This window comes from Oryx dammah, unplaced genomic scaffold (assembly GCF_014754425.2).
Source record: "Oryx dammah isolate SB20612 unplaced genomic scaffold, SCBI_Odam_1.1 HiC_scaffold_12, whole genome shotgun sequence".
Classification (NCBI taxonomy): domain Eukaryota; kingdom Metazoa; phylum Chordata; class Mammalia; order Artiodactyla; family Bovidae; genus Oryx; species Oryx dammah.
In genome coordinates, this window is record NW_024070196.1 from 6,835,372 (window position 1) to 6,853,704 (window position 18,333).

General features: G+C 39.8%; 1 protein-coding gene and 1 long non-coding RNA gene across 6 annotated transcripts in view; one reads left to right on the plus strand and one right to left on the minus strand.

Moving 5' to 3' along the window:
* Positions 1 to 222: 222 nt before the first annotated feature.
* LOC120871505 lies at positions 223 to 5,142 on the minus strand. Its single transcript, XR_005723035.1, has 2 exons — positions 4,889 to 5,142; positions 223 to 642 (listed from the first exon to the last, which is right to left on the minus strand). It is a non-coding gene; the product is annotated as an uncharacterized LOC120871505 (long non-coding RNA).
* Positions 4,514 to 18,333, plus strand: part of LRBA (LPS responsive beige-like anchor protein) — a 748,625-nt gene continuing 734,805 nt past the window's right edge. For 4 of the 5 annotated variants that reach the window (XM_040251452.1, XM_040251455.1, XM_040251454.1 and 1 more), the window contains exons 1-2: positions 4,954 to 5,043; positions 5,376 to 5,814. In XM_040251452.1, coding sequence (XP_040107386.1) covers positions 5,596 to 5,814 — 219 coding nt within the window. In that variant the 5' untranslated portion in view covers positions 4,954 to 5,043; positions 5,376 to 5,595. Of the gene's footprint in view, positions 4,788 to 4,953; positions 5,044 to 5,375; positions 5,815 to 18,333 lie in introns of those variants that run through there. The other variant, XM_040251453.1, reaches the window with a different exon arrangement.

Sequence of the window (18,333 nt, forward strand, 5' to 3'; positions counted from 1 at the left end):
AGGAAATGGGTACTTTTAAAAATCAAATTAAACCTAAGTCTTCTCAGTTAATAACAAAGAGAAAACCTCCCTAGAAAATTTCTTGTGAACTTTATAACCCCAAATGTGATTATAACACAAAATCCCTCTTTCCCCTTGTGGTTCTCTAGCTAAATACGTTACTACCACCTTCTTTAACGTACAGGCCCTCTTCGTTATAGCATAGCTGTGACCAGGCTGGAATATTTTTTAAAGTTTATACACTGGACCAACAAAAGTAACATGGTTAGGGAGAGTAATCCAAAGTTAAATAATCTGTTTTATCTGATATTTTAGTTTTCTATCTATTGCCATATAACAAAAAATTCCAAAATTCAGTGGCTTTATTCAACAAGTATTTATAACTTCTTACAATTCCTATGTGGGTTAACTGGACCCAACAGTGCAATTTATATCATGTGGTAGGGCTGCAGTCTTCTGAAGGCTCAACCTGGCCGGAATATCCACAATGGCTCACTCTCGTGGAGGACAGACGTTGTCTGATGGCTGGGAACTCAGCTGGGGCTACTGACTGAAGGCCTTTGATTGTTCTCCACAGTTTCTCCATGTGGCTTGGGTCCACGACGGAATACTCTAAGTGTGCCTCTGTATGACAGAAGTCACCTTGTGGAGTGAAAGTGAAGTGAAAGTGTTAGCCACTCAGTCACATCCAATTCTTTGTGATCCCATGGACTGTAGCCTGCCAGGTTCCTTTGTCCATGGAATTCTCCAGGCAAGAATACAGGAGTGGGTAGCCATTCCCTTCTCCAGGGGATCGAATATTAGCAAGCATTTCAAAGTTCAAACCCCAGAGAATGAGGGCTGGAAAAAGGAATTTCCTCTCCTGTCTGCTCAGAAACAATCTCCTGTTCGTCTCATTACCTATATGAACCATCACTTATATCTTGGTGGCTGAAATGGTAACCTACCACTTTCAGGGGACACACTGGCTTCTCAGAGACCTCACCTAGATAAGCAATTCAGAATTGAGGGAACAGTGCCAAGAGTCACTCCAGGGATATGCACTTATATAGATTGCAAAGGAGGGGGGAGTAGGGTGGTGGTACATTTCATTGCAGTCTCATGACAATTACTATCTTGTAATTATCTCTCATTGTAAGAGGGATACATTTTGAGAGCTACTTTAGCTCTCATTGTAAGAGAACACTGTAAACAGGCAACCTATTTATACACTATTTAAGAACAAAATTGACGTGGGAAAATAAAAGAGACAAATCAACCAATCTGGTGTATGTCTATGTCAACTACATTAATATTTTATGCCTTAAAATGTATGTCTTGGCTAGCATACTTGCCCTTTTCAAAGTCTCTATCCCTGTGTGACATACACAAGGAAAACAAGAATTTAAAAATGCTCCAAATGTAATTAACTTGATGTGGATCATTTTGAACTTCTAGATGTTGAATAATTGCATAAATTTTTAATCTTAAATGTTTGATTTTCCAACTATAAGGGTAAGCAAATGTCTTTTCCTCTTAAATTGCAATTGTTCCAAGGGGCTAAAGCCCAATAAAGATGTCATTCGAAGTTTTCCTTAACGTTTGTAAGATTTAATGAATAGTAAAAGCAATGCGTGCCTTTCTCATGAGGAGGGTGCTGCAAGCCAAGGCCATGAATTTCCAGGCTGTGATATAAGTTACACTGAATAATAATTTGAAGAAAACTACAAATCCAGCAATACACATTTAGGTGTGTAGTAAGTCATGTAAATGGTACCTTTTCTCTAAATTATAATCTAATTATACTCAAGCAAAATGCCAAGAAGTTATAGTGGACTGGGTGTACTTTCTGGTAGAAACAAAGAAAAATTCCATCCTATTTTTATTATCAAAATTTTCTTTTCTTTGCATATAGTGAAGGCTTATAGATCAAGTCTTTTTAATTTCACCTTGGAATTACATTCTCTTTGCTTCAATTTGAGTTATGCACAAGGCCTCTTGTTCTAAATCCACTGCTTTTTTCTTCTCTGCTATGATTTCGATGTACACTAAAGGCAAGTAAAATTATGAAAACCCTTAGCCCTTAATTCTGTGAAGGTGGTGATGTCAGAGACAGATATATGTTAGATGGTGATGAAAAATTTAAGTCTGACTTTACAGAAAGTAGTCTTTTTTTTCCCCCATTCCTTCCTTTCCCTTTTGTTTGAAAAGCAAATTTTTTCATCTTTATTCCCCAAATTTGGGTGTATTTGCCCCTCAGAATTTCAATACCTTTTTTCCTCTCTGCTAAACAAGACTTGTGATGATCTGTTTTCCCTTTCATCTTAAAACATTTTGCTTTTATCTTTCTTTACGTGATACATTTGGGCTTCCCTGGTGGCTCAGACAGTAAATAATCTGCCTGTAATGCAGATTACCCTGCGTTCGATCCCTGGGTCAGGGAGATCTCCTGAAGAAGGAAAATGGCAATCCACTCCAGGATTTTTGCCTAGGAAATCCCATGGACTGAGGAGCCTGGTGGGCAATAGTCCCTGGAGTCACAAAGAGTTGGACATGACTGAGCAACTAACGCTGATGATGATGTGAAATAGAAATTCAAATGATTGCTTTAGTTTTGTTTCTGTTGAAACAATCACACTGTGTTTAGGGCATGTAGCATCATCTGCTTCTTCTCAATGAGGGCATTTATTCTTACAAATACTCTACTAGCACTTATAGGCCAGATATATTAAAGTACTCAAGATTAGACTCTGCCCAAATCGGAGGGAGCAAATGCTATGAGAAGACTTTCATGGTTTAAATGCCGCCTTGTCTCCTTCCACAGGTGTTAACAGTGAAGTGAAAGTTGTCTCTGTCCTGCTGGCACACCCACTTCTCCTCCAGATTTATTCACTTAAGGATTTAAAATGTAAACCTGAGGTGTTAGAAGTTTTCAGGAATAGCAAGTTCTTGATAACTGCCTCTTAATCTGGTCATGCACAAGTCATCATTTCAGATCATGAGAAAACTGTCTGCCTCATCTTTGGAATATTAAACCCACTGATAGAAAACAAACATTTGCAACCATGAGCTGAGGAACAGCTGAATTCACTTTAGTGTTTTAAAAAGGTGTAAACCTTTAAAACCAAGACACTCCTGTGCTTCTGGTCTTTTCTCATGTTGCTCCCCTCCTTTCTAAATTTCCATGTGATGGTTGAAATCAAATTCATTTTTCAAGCCCATCTCAAATAACCCTTTCTGTAGGAAAGGATTTCCTCTCTCAAGCCAATATAATTTTCCTCCTGATTCCTCCGTAGTACTTCCTAACTTTGACACCACTTTTGTTTCACTTTTGACTGCTAGTATTTTAAACATTATATATATATTTAAGGCCTTAAGGCTTCTAATAGTAAGTACCCTAAGGGTGAAAAGCCACTTTCTTCTCTAATGTGTGTTTGTTTTCCACTAATGCATCCCTGGTGGCTTAGACGGTAAAGCGTCTGCCTACAATGTGGGAGACCCGTGTTTGATCCCTGGGTTGGGAAGATCCTCTGGAGAAGGAAATGGCAACCCACTCCAGTACTCTTGCCTGGAAAATCCCATGGACGGAGGGGCCTGGTAGGCTACAATTTATGGGGTCACAAAGAGTCGGACACGACTGAGCGACTTCACCAATGCGTCAGGAAGAACACTGTTGATGGGGGGCAGGGGGGAAGGACACAGATGATCCGAGTTGTTTCTAATCCTAATATACTTGATCTCATAAACTAATCTGAGAATGAGGCGAAACTAAGTTTCACATTGGAAAATCCCGAGAGGAAAACACCCTTCAGAGATCTACAGGCAGAATGAACCCGCCTCCACGCTGTTTAGAGCAGCTGTCTCAGGAACCCTCCCTTCCTTAGAATGTGGGAGAGGTTCGGTGGGGCGGCAGCTGCAAGGAATCTTCCCCGTTCCTCGTGCAAATGATCTTCCCGCCCCACACTCCCTTCCGAGGGGAAGGTGGCAGCTGTCAGAGCATCCCAGTGGTAATCTCTTCCCGAGTCTGCCGAGCGCGGCGGGCGGGCAGCAGCTGAAAGCTGTCAGAGGTGGGGACTCTGTGCTCCCCTTAGACAAGGGCAGCAGCCTTGCTGGCTCCGGCGCTGCCACCTCTCTGGCTCGTAGCGGTCCCTCAGGTGTCCTTCTCCGAGTCCAAGAAGACACCTTGGCAACGAGGGGCGTGTTCCCTCCGCGCCGGAGATCCTGTGGTAACTTAACAACAGAAGGAGCCTTAGAATCGCCGCCTGGGCACTCGCCAAAGCACCTTCACAGATCGGGGAGTGGAAGGCGGGGGAAGAGTGGGCTCCTGCAAAGAGAGGTCTTTTCTGGCCGGGCTAGGGAGACACCTGGAGCTACCTGCGTGGCGCGCCCGCCCGGCCTCGCAGGCGGTCCTGGAGCCAGCCCGCGCCCGGCGCCCCTGCCCCGCCGGCCCCCGGGGGCCGCCCTCGCTTCCCCTCCCCGCCGCGCGGTCGCCTCCGCCGTCGCGCCCGCCCCCCCGCCCCGCGCGCTCACGCACGCGCACGCCGCGCCCGGCCGCCCTCGGCGCTGTCATGGCGGCGGGGAGCAGCTTCAGCGGGCTCAGGGACAGCCGCGCCAGCGGTGGCGGGGCGAGCTGTGGCAGTAGCATCCTCACCGCCCGCGGCGGCCTCCGCAGCCGCGCCCGCAGCGCCGGCAGCGGCTGTTCTTGCAAAGGCTGAGCGCAGGGGTGGGGCGGGCCAGGAAGCCATGGAGTTCTGTGCAGCCTCGGACTCCCGGGGAGCGGACTAGGGAAACTTGGAGGCTGCGGCCAGGTGCGCTGACCTCTCTCTCCTCCCTCCTGCCCTCGCCGTGGCCGCCGGGCCTCCCCCTCCCTCCTGGCCACTGCACACCTTCCCGCCTCTCCCCGACGAACCTCAGGTGCCTGCGAGGTGCTCCACTCCTCCCCCTGGGCCGAGCGTTGAGAGTCATCACCGCCCCCTTCCCCCGCCCTTTCCTGCCCTGGATCCGCCGCCACCTCCGTCTCGCGGCTGCCGGGCGGGGGGGCGAGGACGAGCCCGGAGTGTCTGGGTGAGGGGAACTTCCCACCTCGAGGGGAGCGCTGGGACCCCTGCTTTCCTCCGGCGCCCCCTTCCCCGGCGACGCTTCTCTTCCCGTGCACCTGTGAGGAGAGGCTGCCCTGCGCCTGGAACCTGCGAGGGTGTGGGGGAGGAGGGAACCTGGTCCCGGCCTCCGGCTCCCGCCTGCGCTCGGGACCCCGCGCCTCGAGCCGCGGGGAAGCGGGCGCCTGGCAGCGGGGTGCTCGTGGGATCTGACTTGACGGACAGCAGCTACTCCCCTCGCTCCCCGAAAACCCTACAACAAAACCGAGCCCCTTTAACATCGATCTGATCTTCCAATAGGGTTTGGCGTTATTGTCAGCCTCCGGGAGAGAGATTGGACAAACATTCTCCAGAATCAGCAGGGCGACGCCAAGGACTTTCCACACCAACTGCTCTTGGGGTTTCTCCACAGCTCGGAAGAGTGACCCTTTCCGTTTTGCGTGGCCTCCGTGTGCTTATTACTAGCGCGGCGACCGGCTCCCGGCGTGACTCTCGAGTTGTCCTTTCCCGTGAACTCGCCATGGCTAGTGAAGACAATACTGTCCCATCCCCGCCACCAACAGGTGATGCCGGGGGAGGCGGAGGGAAAGGAGGAGAAGCCCCTGCCGAAGGGGGTGCCTTGTCCCTGGCGCCAGGACTCCCCATCAGGGGTATCAGAATGAAATTTGCCGTGCTGACAGGCTTGGTTGAAGTTGGAGAAGTATCCAATAGGGATATTGTAGAAACTATCTTTAACCTGGTAAGTAGATCTCTGTTTTACCAGTGTTACCTTCTCAGTGGGTTAGAGAACAAGACCTTAGCGCCGAAGCCATGTGCTTCACTCAGGCTGGTGATAGAAACAAAATTCTGCTGACCTAAGTTAATCACTTTCTGATATTTTCAGCTTAAGGGGAATTATGTAAACTTACACCCTCCAGGTTTTGTGAAAGTGAGCAGATCCTTTGGTCCTAAGAAAATAATTGTTACCATGGAAGTATTATGGAGGACTGCTATGGAGGAGTTTTATTCTATAATTTTTTTTTCTCCCCTTGGGATGTATATCTAAGTGTGCATTTCTCTTTGACATTTTAAATAAGTTCTTGTGCCCTTTTTTTGGAGTTGAGAAATAATGTAAAGGGTAGTTCTGCCTACTCCTTTTTGAGTAAGTTACGTTTTGCCCTAAATTTTGAACAGAAAATTCTTGGTCACAGGGCTGATGAAAGATTAATTTGCTGCAAAGTTAGCATTTATATTTAATTTCGATTATTTTTATTTTTAGACATAAGGAACAAAAGTCAAATTTTGGAATGAAATTTAGGGTTACATCTTTTGAAAACTGAATGGCAGTTTAAAAAGAGGATTGCAGCAGCAGTAGTATGATTTTTATTTCTCTTGTGAATTCATGTCTATCAGCAAAGGATGTTTGGACATTGGAAGTTGCTGGTTATACTACTGTGAGCTACGAATGTTATTTGTAAAAGGTGGATATGCCATACTTCCCTTTTCCTGTAGTCATAGAAATAGTTTTCATTACTAATGGGGACTTTTTAGATTTCTTTATTTCAAGCTGTTGCCTGTCAGTGTACGATAAATTTGGCTTTTATATTTCTCCTTCTTCCACCTACTCACCTGTGTTACAAGATAATAGAAGGGAAGAAGTATGAATGTGCAGTAGTTGAATAACTGTTTAGCCCCTTTCCCCTTTGCCTCTATTTTTTCAAGGTTAGGCTTGTTTTATTCAGGACAGTTAATTATTTCCTTCACTAGACCTTTACTAATAGACTGGTTACCTGTGGTACAATTTCTAGAATGAGAAAGTAGCTAGATGAAATTCACTTACCTATGGAATATGAAAATTTTGAACCATAGAGTATTTCTCTAGCAGTTTGTTGTATTGGGAGTTTATATGCAAAGACATACACACTTTAAAGTAGGTATATTGTGGAAATATTGAGATGTACACAAAATAGAACAGTGTAATAAGCTCTAGTGTCTATTATCCAGTTTCAACAGTTAAAAACATTTTGGGAATCTTGCATGTATGTGGACTTTCACAGTTTGTGAATCTGAGGAAGATAAATGGCAAATTGATGTATTCCTTTATCTCAAGATAGATTTGAAAACTGCTTGTCAATTTTCCTTTTTTTCTTTTTCTAAACCTCATGTTTCTTGGATGTTAAAGAAAAATCTGCAGTAGTGATATAGTCCATCATTAATTGTGTGTGTGTGTAACACCAGATTCCTCTGGCAGAGGAGGATTCCAACTCCTCTGTTTGAATGTCCTCGGTGGAGGTGGATGACCAAACATGAGTAACTTGTATTTTATCATTAAGGAAAATCCAAATTCTGTAGTGATAGTTTATATGCTGCCTAGAATTCTAGACCTGGGTATGGATTTTAAGGTGATTGGTTAAGTCTTTCATAGCTGTCTGTGGGGCAACAGGTGTCTGGGTAAAAGGAGAGGGGAAAATCTGTTCAATTACACCTGCTCTTCACCACCATTCTCTTCTCATGTACAGCAGAGAAAGTTGCTGAAAGGATTAGATTAGTTCTTTTCTTCTGTTCTTCCTTACAAGACTTTTCATGCTCCTACCCGTGTATCAGGGGTCTTGGCCAGTCTTTTGAAAATCTTGGAAACTGAAAATGTTAGGAATCTGGTAAGCTAGTCCATTTCAATGTTGTTAGGACTGCTTCACTTAATATTTTCTAATTGATAGTTATCAGCCTTTGTCTCAATTCTACTCGAAGAAGGAAGTTGTATTAACTAATAATAGGTGTGATTAAAAAAAAAAAGTGCAGTTTAGCACCAGCTAGGCAATGGGCCTGGAGAAGGTAATGGCAACCCACTCCAGTACTCTTGCCTGGCAAATCGCATGAATGGAGGAGCCTGGAAGGCTCCAGTCCATGGGGTAGCGAAAAGTTGGACATGACTGAGCGACTTCACTTTGACTTTTTTTCACTTTCAGTTTTCATGCATTGGAGAAGGAAATGGCAACCCATTCCAGTGTTCTTGCCTGGAGAATCCCAGGGACGGGGGAGCCTGGTGGGCTACCATCTCTGGGGTCGCACAGAGTTGGACACTACTGAAGCTACTTAGCAGCAGCAGCAGCAGGCAGTGGGCCAGGTGCTTTACAAGTGTTTTTAAATTCTTTGCTCATCAAATCTTTAACACATGGAGCTTATTTTATAGATGAGGAAACTAATAGCCTGGCAGGTGAAGCAGATTGGTGATTCTTAGAATGACAACCCTTCTAGGAATACACCTGTGTCTTGAGTTGATGTAGAGTTGTTTGCTTTCCTGAACAGATATCTATAGCATAGGTATAGCTTTCCCCAACCTAAGGACAGAATAATCATTGGTTGTGCTAAAGGTGAATAGTGAAACTTTGTTCACATTTCATTTCTTCTTCTTATTCAAATAGCTTTCAAAAAACTGCTTAGAAAAGACCTAAAAAGTAAAATAAAATTTTCAGGTTTAGTCAGTGTTTTCAGTCAGAATGTAGATGTAGAAGGTTGATGATTAGCTTTTTCTTTTTTTTTTTTTTTTTACAGTATGTTGGATTAAGAATTTTTAAATTGTGAAAAATAGCATACAGATAAAAGAATGTCTAAAATGTATAAGTAATAAGTATTATAACTATAAGCCCCATGAAACTTCCATCTAACTTAAAGAATCAGCATGTTGCCAGTATCACTGAATCCTTATGCAAGCGCCTCCTTTACCCTTCCTTCACTGGAGTTTTTGTTAGTAAGTTTACATAGCTTTTGAAACTTTTTCCTATTTTTCAGACATTTTATTAGAAATAGATTATGTTCTACCCATTCTTTCTAATTAATTACATATTAGTTACTTTAAACCATGAAGTTTGTACTGTTAAAATTAAACAACCTCCTCCCCTCCATGAGAGTTGTCCAGAGAGGTGGTAGAGCAATATAATTCCTGAGGTTGTTACAAAGTGTTGGCCCCAACTTTGCTAGTGTAGCTTGACCTTACACTATTAAAAATTTCTTTAAAATTTGCCACCCTTTTTGTAATTTCTTTTGAGAATCTTTGTAGGTAAGTTTTGATTAACAGTACACCTGTGTATTCAAGTGTTTCAAACTTGTGGTTTTACATTTTTCTTGTCACAATTTAAAACCATTTTATTTTGTCTCCATTTGTGTGCTAAAGTAATTTGTCAAACTTTTGGACCCAGAATAGTTAATGTTTTGGCATTTTTCTGGAACTTGCAGCTGAGTTTAAGGCTTCCACTAAGTGTTTATAGGTAGTCAGTGCTATTTAATTTAAGAATGATGTTTTCCATGGGCTGGTGACAGACACACATTTTCATGAATTTTTTTTTCTTTACAATTAACTGTACCATTTTATTTAAATGTTAAAGCTTCAGGATTTCCTAGGCAGTTCAGTGGTTAGGACTCAGCACTTTCTTGCCATGACTTGGGTTCAGTCACTGGTTAGGGAACTAAGGTCCTGCAAACTGTGTGGTGAGTGTGGCCAAAAAAAAAAAAAAAGAAAAAAGAAAAAATTAAAGCTTAGAAAGTGGAATATAGTTCTTTATTACTCATTATGTGGCATTTGATACAGGTTCTGCAAAATATTAATGCTGCAAACTCTTGATACATACAGTAGCTGGGCAGATTCTACAGAGCCTTCATTTGTATTGACTGTGCGAAGAGTATACTTGTGGGGCAGCTACTGTTCCGTTTTAGCTGATTGCTGTCCTGCAGTAACATGAGCCCAGTGATATGCGAACCTTTTGATTTTTCACGAACTGGAGATCTAGATTAAAAAACATTTAAAATATCAAAATAAAATATTAAAAAATACTTTGTGGGACACATGAAATTGCAGGCAGTTTCTTTTCAAACTTTTATCTGAACCTTTATTGGAAAGGTAATTATGCATTGTGTTTCTATTTTGATGTGAATATCTAGAATTATTTCCTCCTTAATACCCAAAACTAAGGGTTAAGAGAAATCTATTCTATTTTTTTTTTTTTTTTGAGAAATCTATTCTAATAGAAACATGGTTGCTAATGGGCTTCTCCTCCATATTAGTTTGTACTTCATGTTGTAATAGAAGACTCAAACTGGTTTAAAAACAATAAAAAGGATTTATAGGCTCATTTGTCTGCAGTCTAAAGGTAGGGGAAGTTATATAGTAACAGTCATATTAAAGAGCAACAGTTTCTTTCTGTTGCTCTTCCCCTTTCTATGATGTCAGCTTTAATCCATTGCTGTTCCCCTCATGCTGGTAGGATGGTTGCTAGTGGTCCTTGGGGCCATAGGTATTCTTGTTCAGGTTGCTTGGGAGAGAGCACCTGTCCTAACGTTCTGAACAAGAGTCCTGATTGGACCACTGAAGCAGTGCCTGTGGCCATTGGAATGTGCTGATTGGCTTAAGCAAACCATGGCCAACTGGTTTACCTAAGGATCCAGTCAGTTTCCTCTAAAGTATTTGGGCTGTTTGGGGATGGATGGATACACAAATAAAGATCTGAGTAAAACATTCAAAGTGTGAATGGATGCTGGATAGCCAACCCGTAATGTCCGTTACTCTCCTTTACAAATGTATAATAATGGAACAGGGTTTCCCTGGTGGCTCAGACCTAAAGAATCTGGTTATAATGCAGGAGACGCAGGTTTGCTCCCTGGGTTGGGAAGATCCCATGGAGAAGGGAATGGCTACCCGCTGCAGTATTCTTGCCTGGAGAATTCCACGCACAGAGAAGCCAGGCGGGTTGAAGTCCATGGGTTATCAAAGAATGGAACATGACCGAGCGACTGAATAGTAATGTTAAAGATGTTTGTGCAAAGAGAAAAAAAAAGCCATCTTAACCCCTTGTCGTGATCTTGAGCAAGTTTTTTTAACCTTTGTGCCTTCGTTCCCCCTGCTCTGCAAAGGGGAAACTATAGCAAGAGTTAAATGAGTAAATACTCACTCCGTTGTGCTCGACTGTTCGCTACCCCATGGACTGCAGCCCACCAGGCTCCTCTGCCGGTGGGATTTTCCAGGCGAGGATAGTGGAGTGGTTTGCTATTTCCTTCTCCAGGGGATCTTTCCGACCCAGGGATCGAACCTGAATCTCCTGCAGGTAGATTTCTTTTCTGACTGAGCTACCAGGGAAGCCCTTATAAGGCACTTAAAATAGTGTGTGGCACATTGAGTACAATATCTGTGATTTTAGATAGCTAAAATCGTCCTATTCCAGCCTTATCTTTTTGTCATTGCCACTTTTAGAGGTGTGTGTGATTGCGTGCATGCTGAGTTGCTTCAGTTGTGTCTGATTCGTTGTGACCCTGTGGACTGTAGCCCACCAGGCCCCTCTGTCCCTGGGATTCTCCAGGCAAGAATACTGGAGTGGGGTGCCATTTCCTTCTCCAGGGGATCTTCCCAACCAGGGACTGAACCTGTGTTTTTTACATCTCCTGCACTGGCAGGCAGTTTCTTCAGAGGTGACTTGATTTTAAACATCTTTATTGAAGTATAATTTACATACCATACAATTCACTTCTTTTAAGTGTATATAGTTCAGTGATTGTTAGTAAGTTTTCAGAGTTATACAAGCATTACCAGAATCTAATTTTAGAATATTTACATCCTGTGTTCAAGACATTTTATAGTTTTAGTTCTTATATTTAGCCCTATGATCTATTTTGAGTTAATTTCTGTATGGTGTGAAAGAGTAAGATAAGGGTCTAAATTCATCTTTTTGTCTCACTGCCATTTGGTGAAAAGGCTGTTCTTTTTTTTTTTTTTAATAATTTATGTTAATCTTATATCCTACACTACTACTACTACTAAGTCACTTCAGTCGTGTCCGACTCTGTGCGACCCCGTAGACGGCAGCCCACCAGGCTCCCCCGTCCCTGGGATTCTCCAGGCAAGAACAGCGGAGTGGGTTGCCATTTCCTTCTCCAATGCATGAAAGTGAAGAGTCAAAGGGAAGTCGCAGAGTCGTGTCGACTCTTAGCAACCCCATGGACTGCAGCCTACCAGGCTCCTCAGTTCATGGGATTTTCCAGGCAAGAGTACTGGAGTGGGGTGCCATTAGATACATTAAAAATTTTGTATCTCATGCATTCTTATTAGATAGGACATTTAGAAAAACTGGCCAAAAGATAAACATTACTAATTTTCAGAAAGTAGAATTCGTTTATTTTGTGTGTGATTCAGTTATACATATGCATATATATTTTTGAAATTATTTTCCATTGTAGGTTTTTACACGATACTGACTGTAGTTCCCTGTGCTGTATGGTAAACCTTTTTTGCTTGTTGCATATCTATTTTTTAAAGTTAGAAATCTTGCATTCTATTCATACTAAGTCGAACAAGTGGAATCAAAATGTTGATCCTTTCCCATTAAATTGCCTTGGCATCTTTGTAAAAAATCAGTTAATCATAACTGTAAGGATTTATCTGAACTCTTAATTTTTTTCCATTGTTCTAAAGGTCAGTTTTTACATTAGTACCAAACCATCTTGATTACTATAGCTTGTAGTAAGTTTTCAAAAATACGGCTGTATGTCCTTTTTGTTTTTCTTTTCTGAGATTGTTGGGTATTCTAGGTCCTTTGTATTTCCATGTGAGTTGTAGGATGAACTCAATTAATTTGTTAAAAGAAATGTATTTTGATTTATTTAGGTCTTCATTTCTTTCATCAGTGTTTTGTATATGAGGAGATGAATTATTTTTGAATATATATATATGTATATATATATATATATTTGGTGCTGCTAGTAAAATGCTCCTGTAGGCATCTTTGTGCATTGAAATTTCCAGCAGAGGAATAAATAGTTTAAAGTATATGACCAAAAAAAAAAAAAAAAAGTATATGACCATTTATATGGCTCACGAGTAGATATTATTAGCTTGTCTATTAATGTTGAAAATTAAAAGAGATATAGATGTATTGGTGCATTTTAATAACTTATAGTTTCTTAGAAATGATAAAATTTATAACTTAGGCCCCTGCAGATATACAGTTTTGTTTCTGTTTTGAATAGGTCCATTTTGAACTGGGAAATCATTTGGGAACTAACTGAAAAAGTCAGAGTGTTTTTTTGTTGTTTCATAGAAAGGGAAACTGAGTAAGCTTTTTGTTTTGCATACTGACTTAGCTGAACTAATCAAATACATTTAATTTTTATATTATATATTACCTCTTTTTATATATAGCTTCTTTAAAATATTTTTAATGCTTTTTTATGTTTGCAAGAAAAATGTCCAGAATACATTTTGTTTTATAGTACTTATTTTAGATACAGAATAAATTGTTTATCTTTGTACCTCCAGAACTTCTCACAGTGTTTCTTGGTACTTTAAAAGTGTTTATTAAATGGAAGTATCTTAATCTCCTCATTAAATAAATTACATTCATTAGGAAGTCTAGTCTCTATTATTCTTTTCTGCAACAGGTAAAACCTTAATGCATATTTCTTTTATTGTTGTTGTTCAGTTGCCCAGTTGTGTCCGACTCTTTTTGACCCCATGGATTGCAGCATGCCAGGCTTCCCTGTCCCTCACAATTTCCCCGAGTTTGATCAAACTCATGTCCATTGAATCGGTGATGCCATCCAAGCATCTTATCCTCTGTCATCCCCTTCTCCTGCCCTCTTTTCCAGCATCAGGGTCTTTTCTAGTAAGTCAGCTCTTCTCATCAGGTGGCCATAGTATTGAAGCTTCAGCATCAGTCCTTCCAATGAATATTCAGGACTGATTTCCTTTAGGATTGATTTCTTTTATTATTTTCTGACTATTTCTTATGATGATACTTGTGTTTTTCATTATATAATGTTGAGTTACCTCAGTATCTGTTTTACCCTTAAGAAGAACAATTTCATTATTTTCAAAATAGTCTATTATAACTTGCTCTAAAAGTAGCTTTTTCCTTTTATTCTAGTAGTATTTCATTAGATCTCACCTAACAGAATGTGTAGTCAGACACCTACCTCTGAGTAAATTTCCAGTGAGTCTTTGGTTTAAAAGCTGTTGGGAAAAGATATGAAATAAAAAACAAAAGGAAATGGTACAAAGAAAAACACTGCTGAGAGTACACAAATTCTCTTTAATTGACTAATTTCAAAAAACCCTTTTGAGTTTTAGATTTTAAAACTTTTTTTGATATGTGTAAATCTGTTTTGATTCTTCAAAAGATCTAATTGGATTTCTCCCAGAATAATATGTGATTGAGATGTGCTTTGTGAAGTAGAGAATTTCTTGTTGTTGGAGGTTTTAGAAGAGTCCATATTGGGGATATTCTAGAGTAGATTCTTACTTTGGTTAAGAGATCAGACACCACGTTATGTGCCTATCTCATGTTTTTGCTCTGAGTTTTGTTGTCTCTATTAACACCTGGGTTTTTGAATTTACTTCTTAGACATCTCTTGGCCAGACTAAGTAATTTGTGTTCTATAAAAATTAGTTTTAGAGGAAAGGGGCTGCATTTTCCCTGTAGATTCTTACATAAAGATGAAGAACTGAGGTCTCAATTAACTGCGTTTTGTTAGAGATAAATCTATTGCTTGAGAACTGAGATTTTCTCCCTGCCTAACAAGATCTTTGTTCATGAATAATGACTTTAGTACTTTTATTTATAAACTACACGAAATCTCTTAAAGCTATGGCTTCTGATGAAGTATTTAGCTTTGTTGTTTCTAATGAAAATATTTTTCTCATAAAGTAATATAAATATATTATCTCAAGTTCTATATATAGTACCTAATTGAATCCAGTCTTCATCATATTTGGGCTTTAATATCTTGAATAAAAATAATCATTATATCTCAGAGCTTATAAATACACACATACATATGTAAAACTTTTTACACAGCACATTTTTTTTTTGAAAGTGTGGATTTGATGTTAGTACATGAAACTTAAGTCAGTCCTGATAGTAATATGATAATTAATCAATTTCAAATGGGATATCGTATCTTTTCTAGAAACAGAGTAGGCACCAGTGAGGCGCTCTGGTATCTAAAATATTAATTATTAAAAAATTATATAAAGATATTAAAAAGTTATTATTAACATTACTGTCAACCTGTTTTCTTAGATAATACAATTGTGAAATTAATAGATATAATTTTTTATCATTACTGAAAATCTGACCCAAATTATAGTTTTCTTCATGAATTTATTGTTTTAAATCAGGGGGGAATATCTATGCAAATCTTCACCTGTACTTACAGATTTTCAGATACTTAATATTGTGGGAAAAGTGTTAGTACAGTTGACAGTTCAACAACATGGGTTTGAACTGTGTGGATCCGCTTATATGTGGGCTTTTTTCAATAGTAAATGCTATAGCACTCCACGATCCATGTTGGTTGAATCCAAGGGTATAGAGGAACCTCATATATGAAGGGCTGACTTCAAGTTATATGTGAATTTTGAACTGCATGGAGGGTTGGCCCCCCCCCCCAATCCTCGCATTGTTCAAGGGTCAACTGTAGTTCTTGTAATCATTAAACCAAGCACTATTTGCATTAGAGGAAAGTAGTTCTGTAAATGTTCATGTTTTCTTAAGATTTTTATTGTATTGTGAAGGATTTCTCTTTCTTTTGGGAGAAATTACATATGAACCAACATCAGTTCCACACTATACCTGCATGTTCTACTGTTTAACAATCCTGTAGGAGGTGATTCAAGGCGAGGATATAAGTTACAGCAGATTGGGCTGTGCTGTTGTAATACTCACTTTATAAATGATGAAACAGAGGATAAGTAGCTTGCTTACATCACTGGGCAGGTAATATTGCTGAGATTCAAACTCAGGGAATCTACAACCTGAGCTCTAAACAGTAAGCCATATATAGTGTATAGCTGCAAAGAACCTTAAATGTGAAAGTGACTTTCTTTTTTTTTTGAAATAGTGACTTTCATCTTTCAATAGACATCTTTCAATCAAGTAATTGAATAGTATCTGTTTAATCAGATTGTTTAAAACATGCCTAGTCAAGATTTAGCTTGTGGCATTTAGGGTTTTTTTTTCCCCTTTAAATCTAAAATGTGTATTAGGAAAGGGGAGTTTTTAAGGAATGTAATATTAAAATTGAATGGAATTAATGACATAGTTTGCTTCCCTGGTGCCTCAGATGGAAAGAATCGGCCGACAATGTGGAGACCTGGGTTTGATCCCTGGGTTGGGAAGATCCCCTGGACAAGGAAACGGCAACCCACTCCAGTACACGTGCCTAGAAAAATCCCTTGAACGGAGGAGCCTGCTGGGCTACAGTCCATGGGTGGCAAAGAACCAGACATGACTGAGTGACTTCATAGGCTCCTTCATGGTGGCTTAGCATTAAAGAATCCCCTTACAATACAGGAGATGTAGGAGATGCAGGTTCGATCCCAGGGTCAGAAAGATCTGGAGAAGGAGATGGCAACCCAGTGCAGTATTCTTGCCTGGGAAATCCCTCGGATTAGAGGAGACTAGTGGGCTACAGTCCATGGCGTCACAAAAGAGTGGGACACGACTTGGCGACTAAACGACGACAGTGCAAAATACTGGAGTCTTACTCTCACAGTCCATATTTGGCTGGTTAAACCTGGGCAAATTGAAATGACCTTGAATAGTGATCTATAAAAAGTGAAGTTTTTAATCATTTTTTTTTGTCTTTTATATACTGACCACATTGAGCACGTAATAGGAAGTTCATTTCAGTTCAGTTGCTCAGTCGTGGCTGACGCTTTGTGACCCCATGGACTATAGCACGCCAGGCTTCCCTGTCCATCGCCAACACCTGGAGTTTACTCAGACTCATGTCCATCGAGTCGGTGATGTGGATGAATTATTAATGTACTTTTACCAACACATTTCTGTTTTGATATTTTCCACTAGGACTAAATTTGAAATTTTTTTCAAATTTTTTCTGTTTGAACAGAGTATATTGACTGTTATTTGAACTTTAATAACCTTGTGTCATTAATATGAATGCTCGTCCTTGGGATACTGGGTATTTCTATAATCCTTTCCCTCTTCTGCATCTCTGGTCCCACTACCCTAGTCCAGGTGTGTATCATTTTTTGCCTGCATAGTCACAAAAATTGTCTTCCTGTTTCTCTATTGTTTTCTCCTTTCAAAAACTCTGCACAACTGCTGGTGTGTTCATCAAGAGGGCAAATCTGACCATTTCGTTTTCCTTCCAAAATCACTGTGTAGTTTTTTCATTCTCTTTTGGACACAGTTTGTTTGAACCTGAATCCTGTTTACTCTATTATACTGTATGACTATTAATTTAAGTTGGGTGTTCATACTAAAGTCATAGAAAATGGCCAGTTAATTAACTTTCTCAAGAATTGTGTTTATTGAAAAACTAGTTCATGATAATCAGAAACATTGAAAAGAATGATTAGCATTGAGAAAATGAATTATCTTAAAACTTTATCCTTGATTTAACAGTGCATACTTCATTTGACTTTGATCATTGGTTTTCCTGCGTGTCAAATGGTATATAGTAACTTGTATTTGTTTAAGATATCCACCAATCAGTTTTCTTTCTATTCTTTCTCATAACTGGGAGAAAAATGAAATGACCAGTTCTTTAATATTTAGGGAATCATACATCTAATTTGTGATTAATAAATACTCTTAATTTGTATTGTGTTTTCTTCATGATATTTTTAGATAGTACCTTAGTCTGAGGGCAGTAGTATGAAAGAAAAGAAAAATTATATAGTAATTTTTTACTTGTTAGTATCTTGAAAATATTTTGAAAAAGTTTGGCATTAAATAGTTAAAATGAGAAATTTTGGCATATGTTTCGGAGGTTCATTTATTCTAAATTCTCATTACTATGGAATGTAATGTTGACCTATAAAATTTTTGAATACTTAGAGGATGTCCTAATTAATAATTTTTATTAATACCTGAGTTTGAAAAGGCTCCTACTTAGAAATGATAATTTTAATAGTTGGTTTTTTTTTTCTCTTGATCCTTATTGTCTTTGATACTTACCGTCTGAATCACCTGGGGATACTTTTGCATCTTCCTTCTTCTTCTCTACCTTGCTCACACCAGACTTAGATTTCTTTTTTGTTTTTTAAACCACTGAGACTGCTTAAGAGTCTTCCCACTTCATAGAAAAACAGTGTTTTCTTATTCCCTTCTGAACTTGGGTGGAGTTTTCTGGAGCTCTGCTCTGGCTGCTATATGTGATGGTAAAATGGGAAAGACAAAATGACTATTTGCATTATCTACATCTGTGAGATAATAGCTGGTATTCATTGAGTGAGTCTGAGATCTAAGTAGTACTTAGTAGATTGTACTAT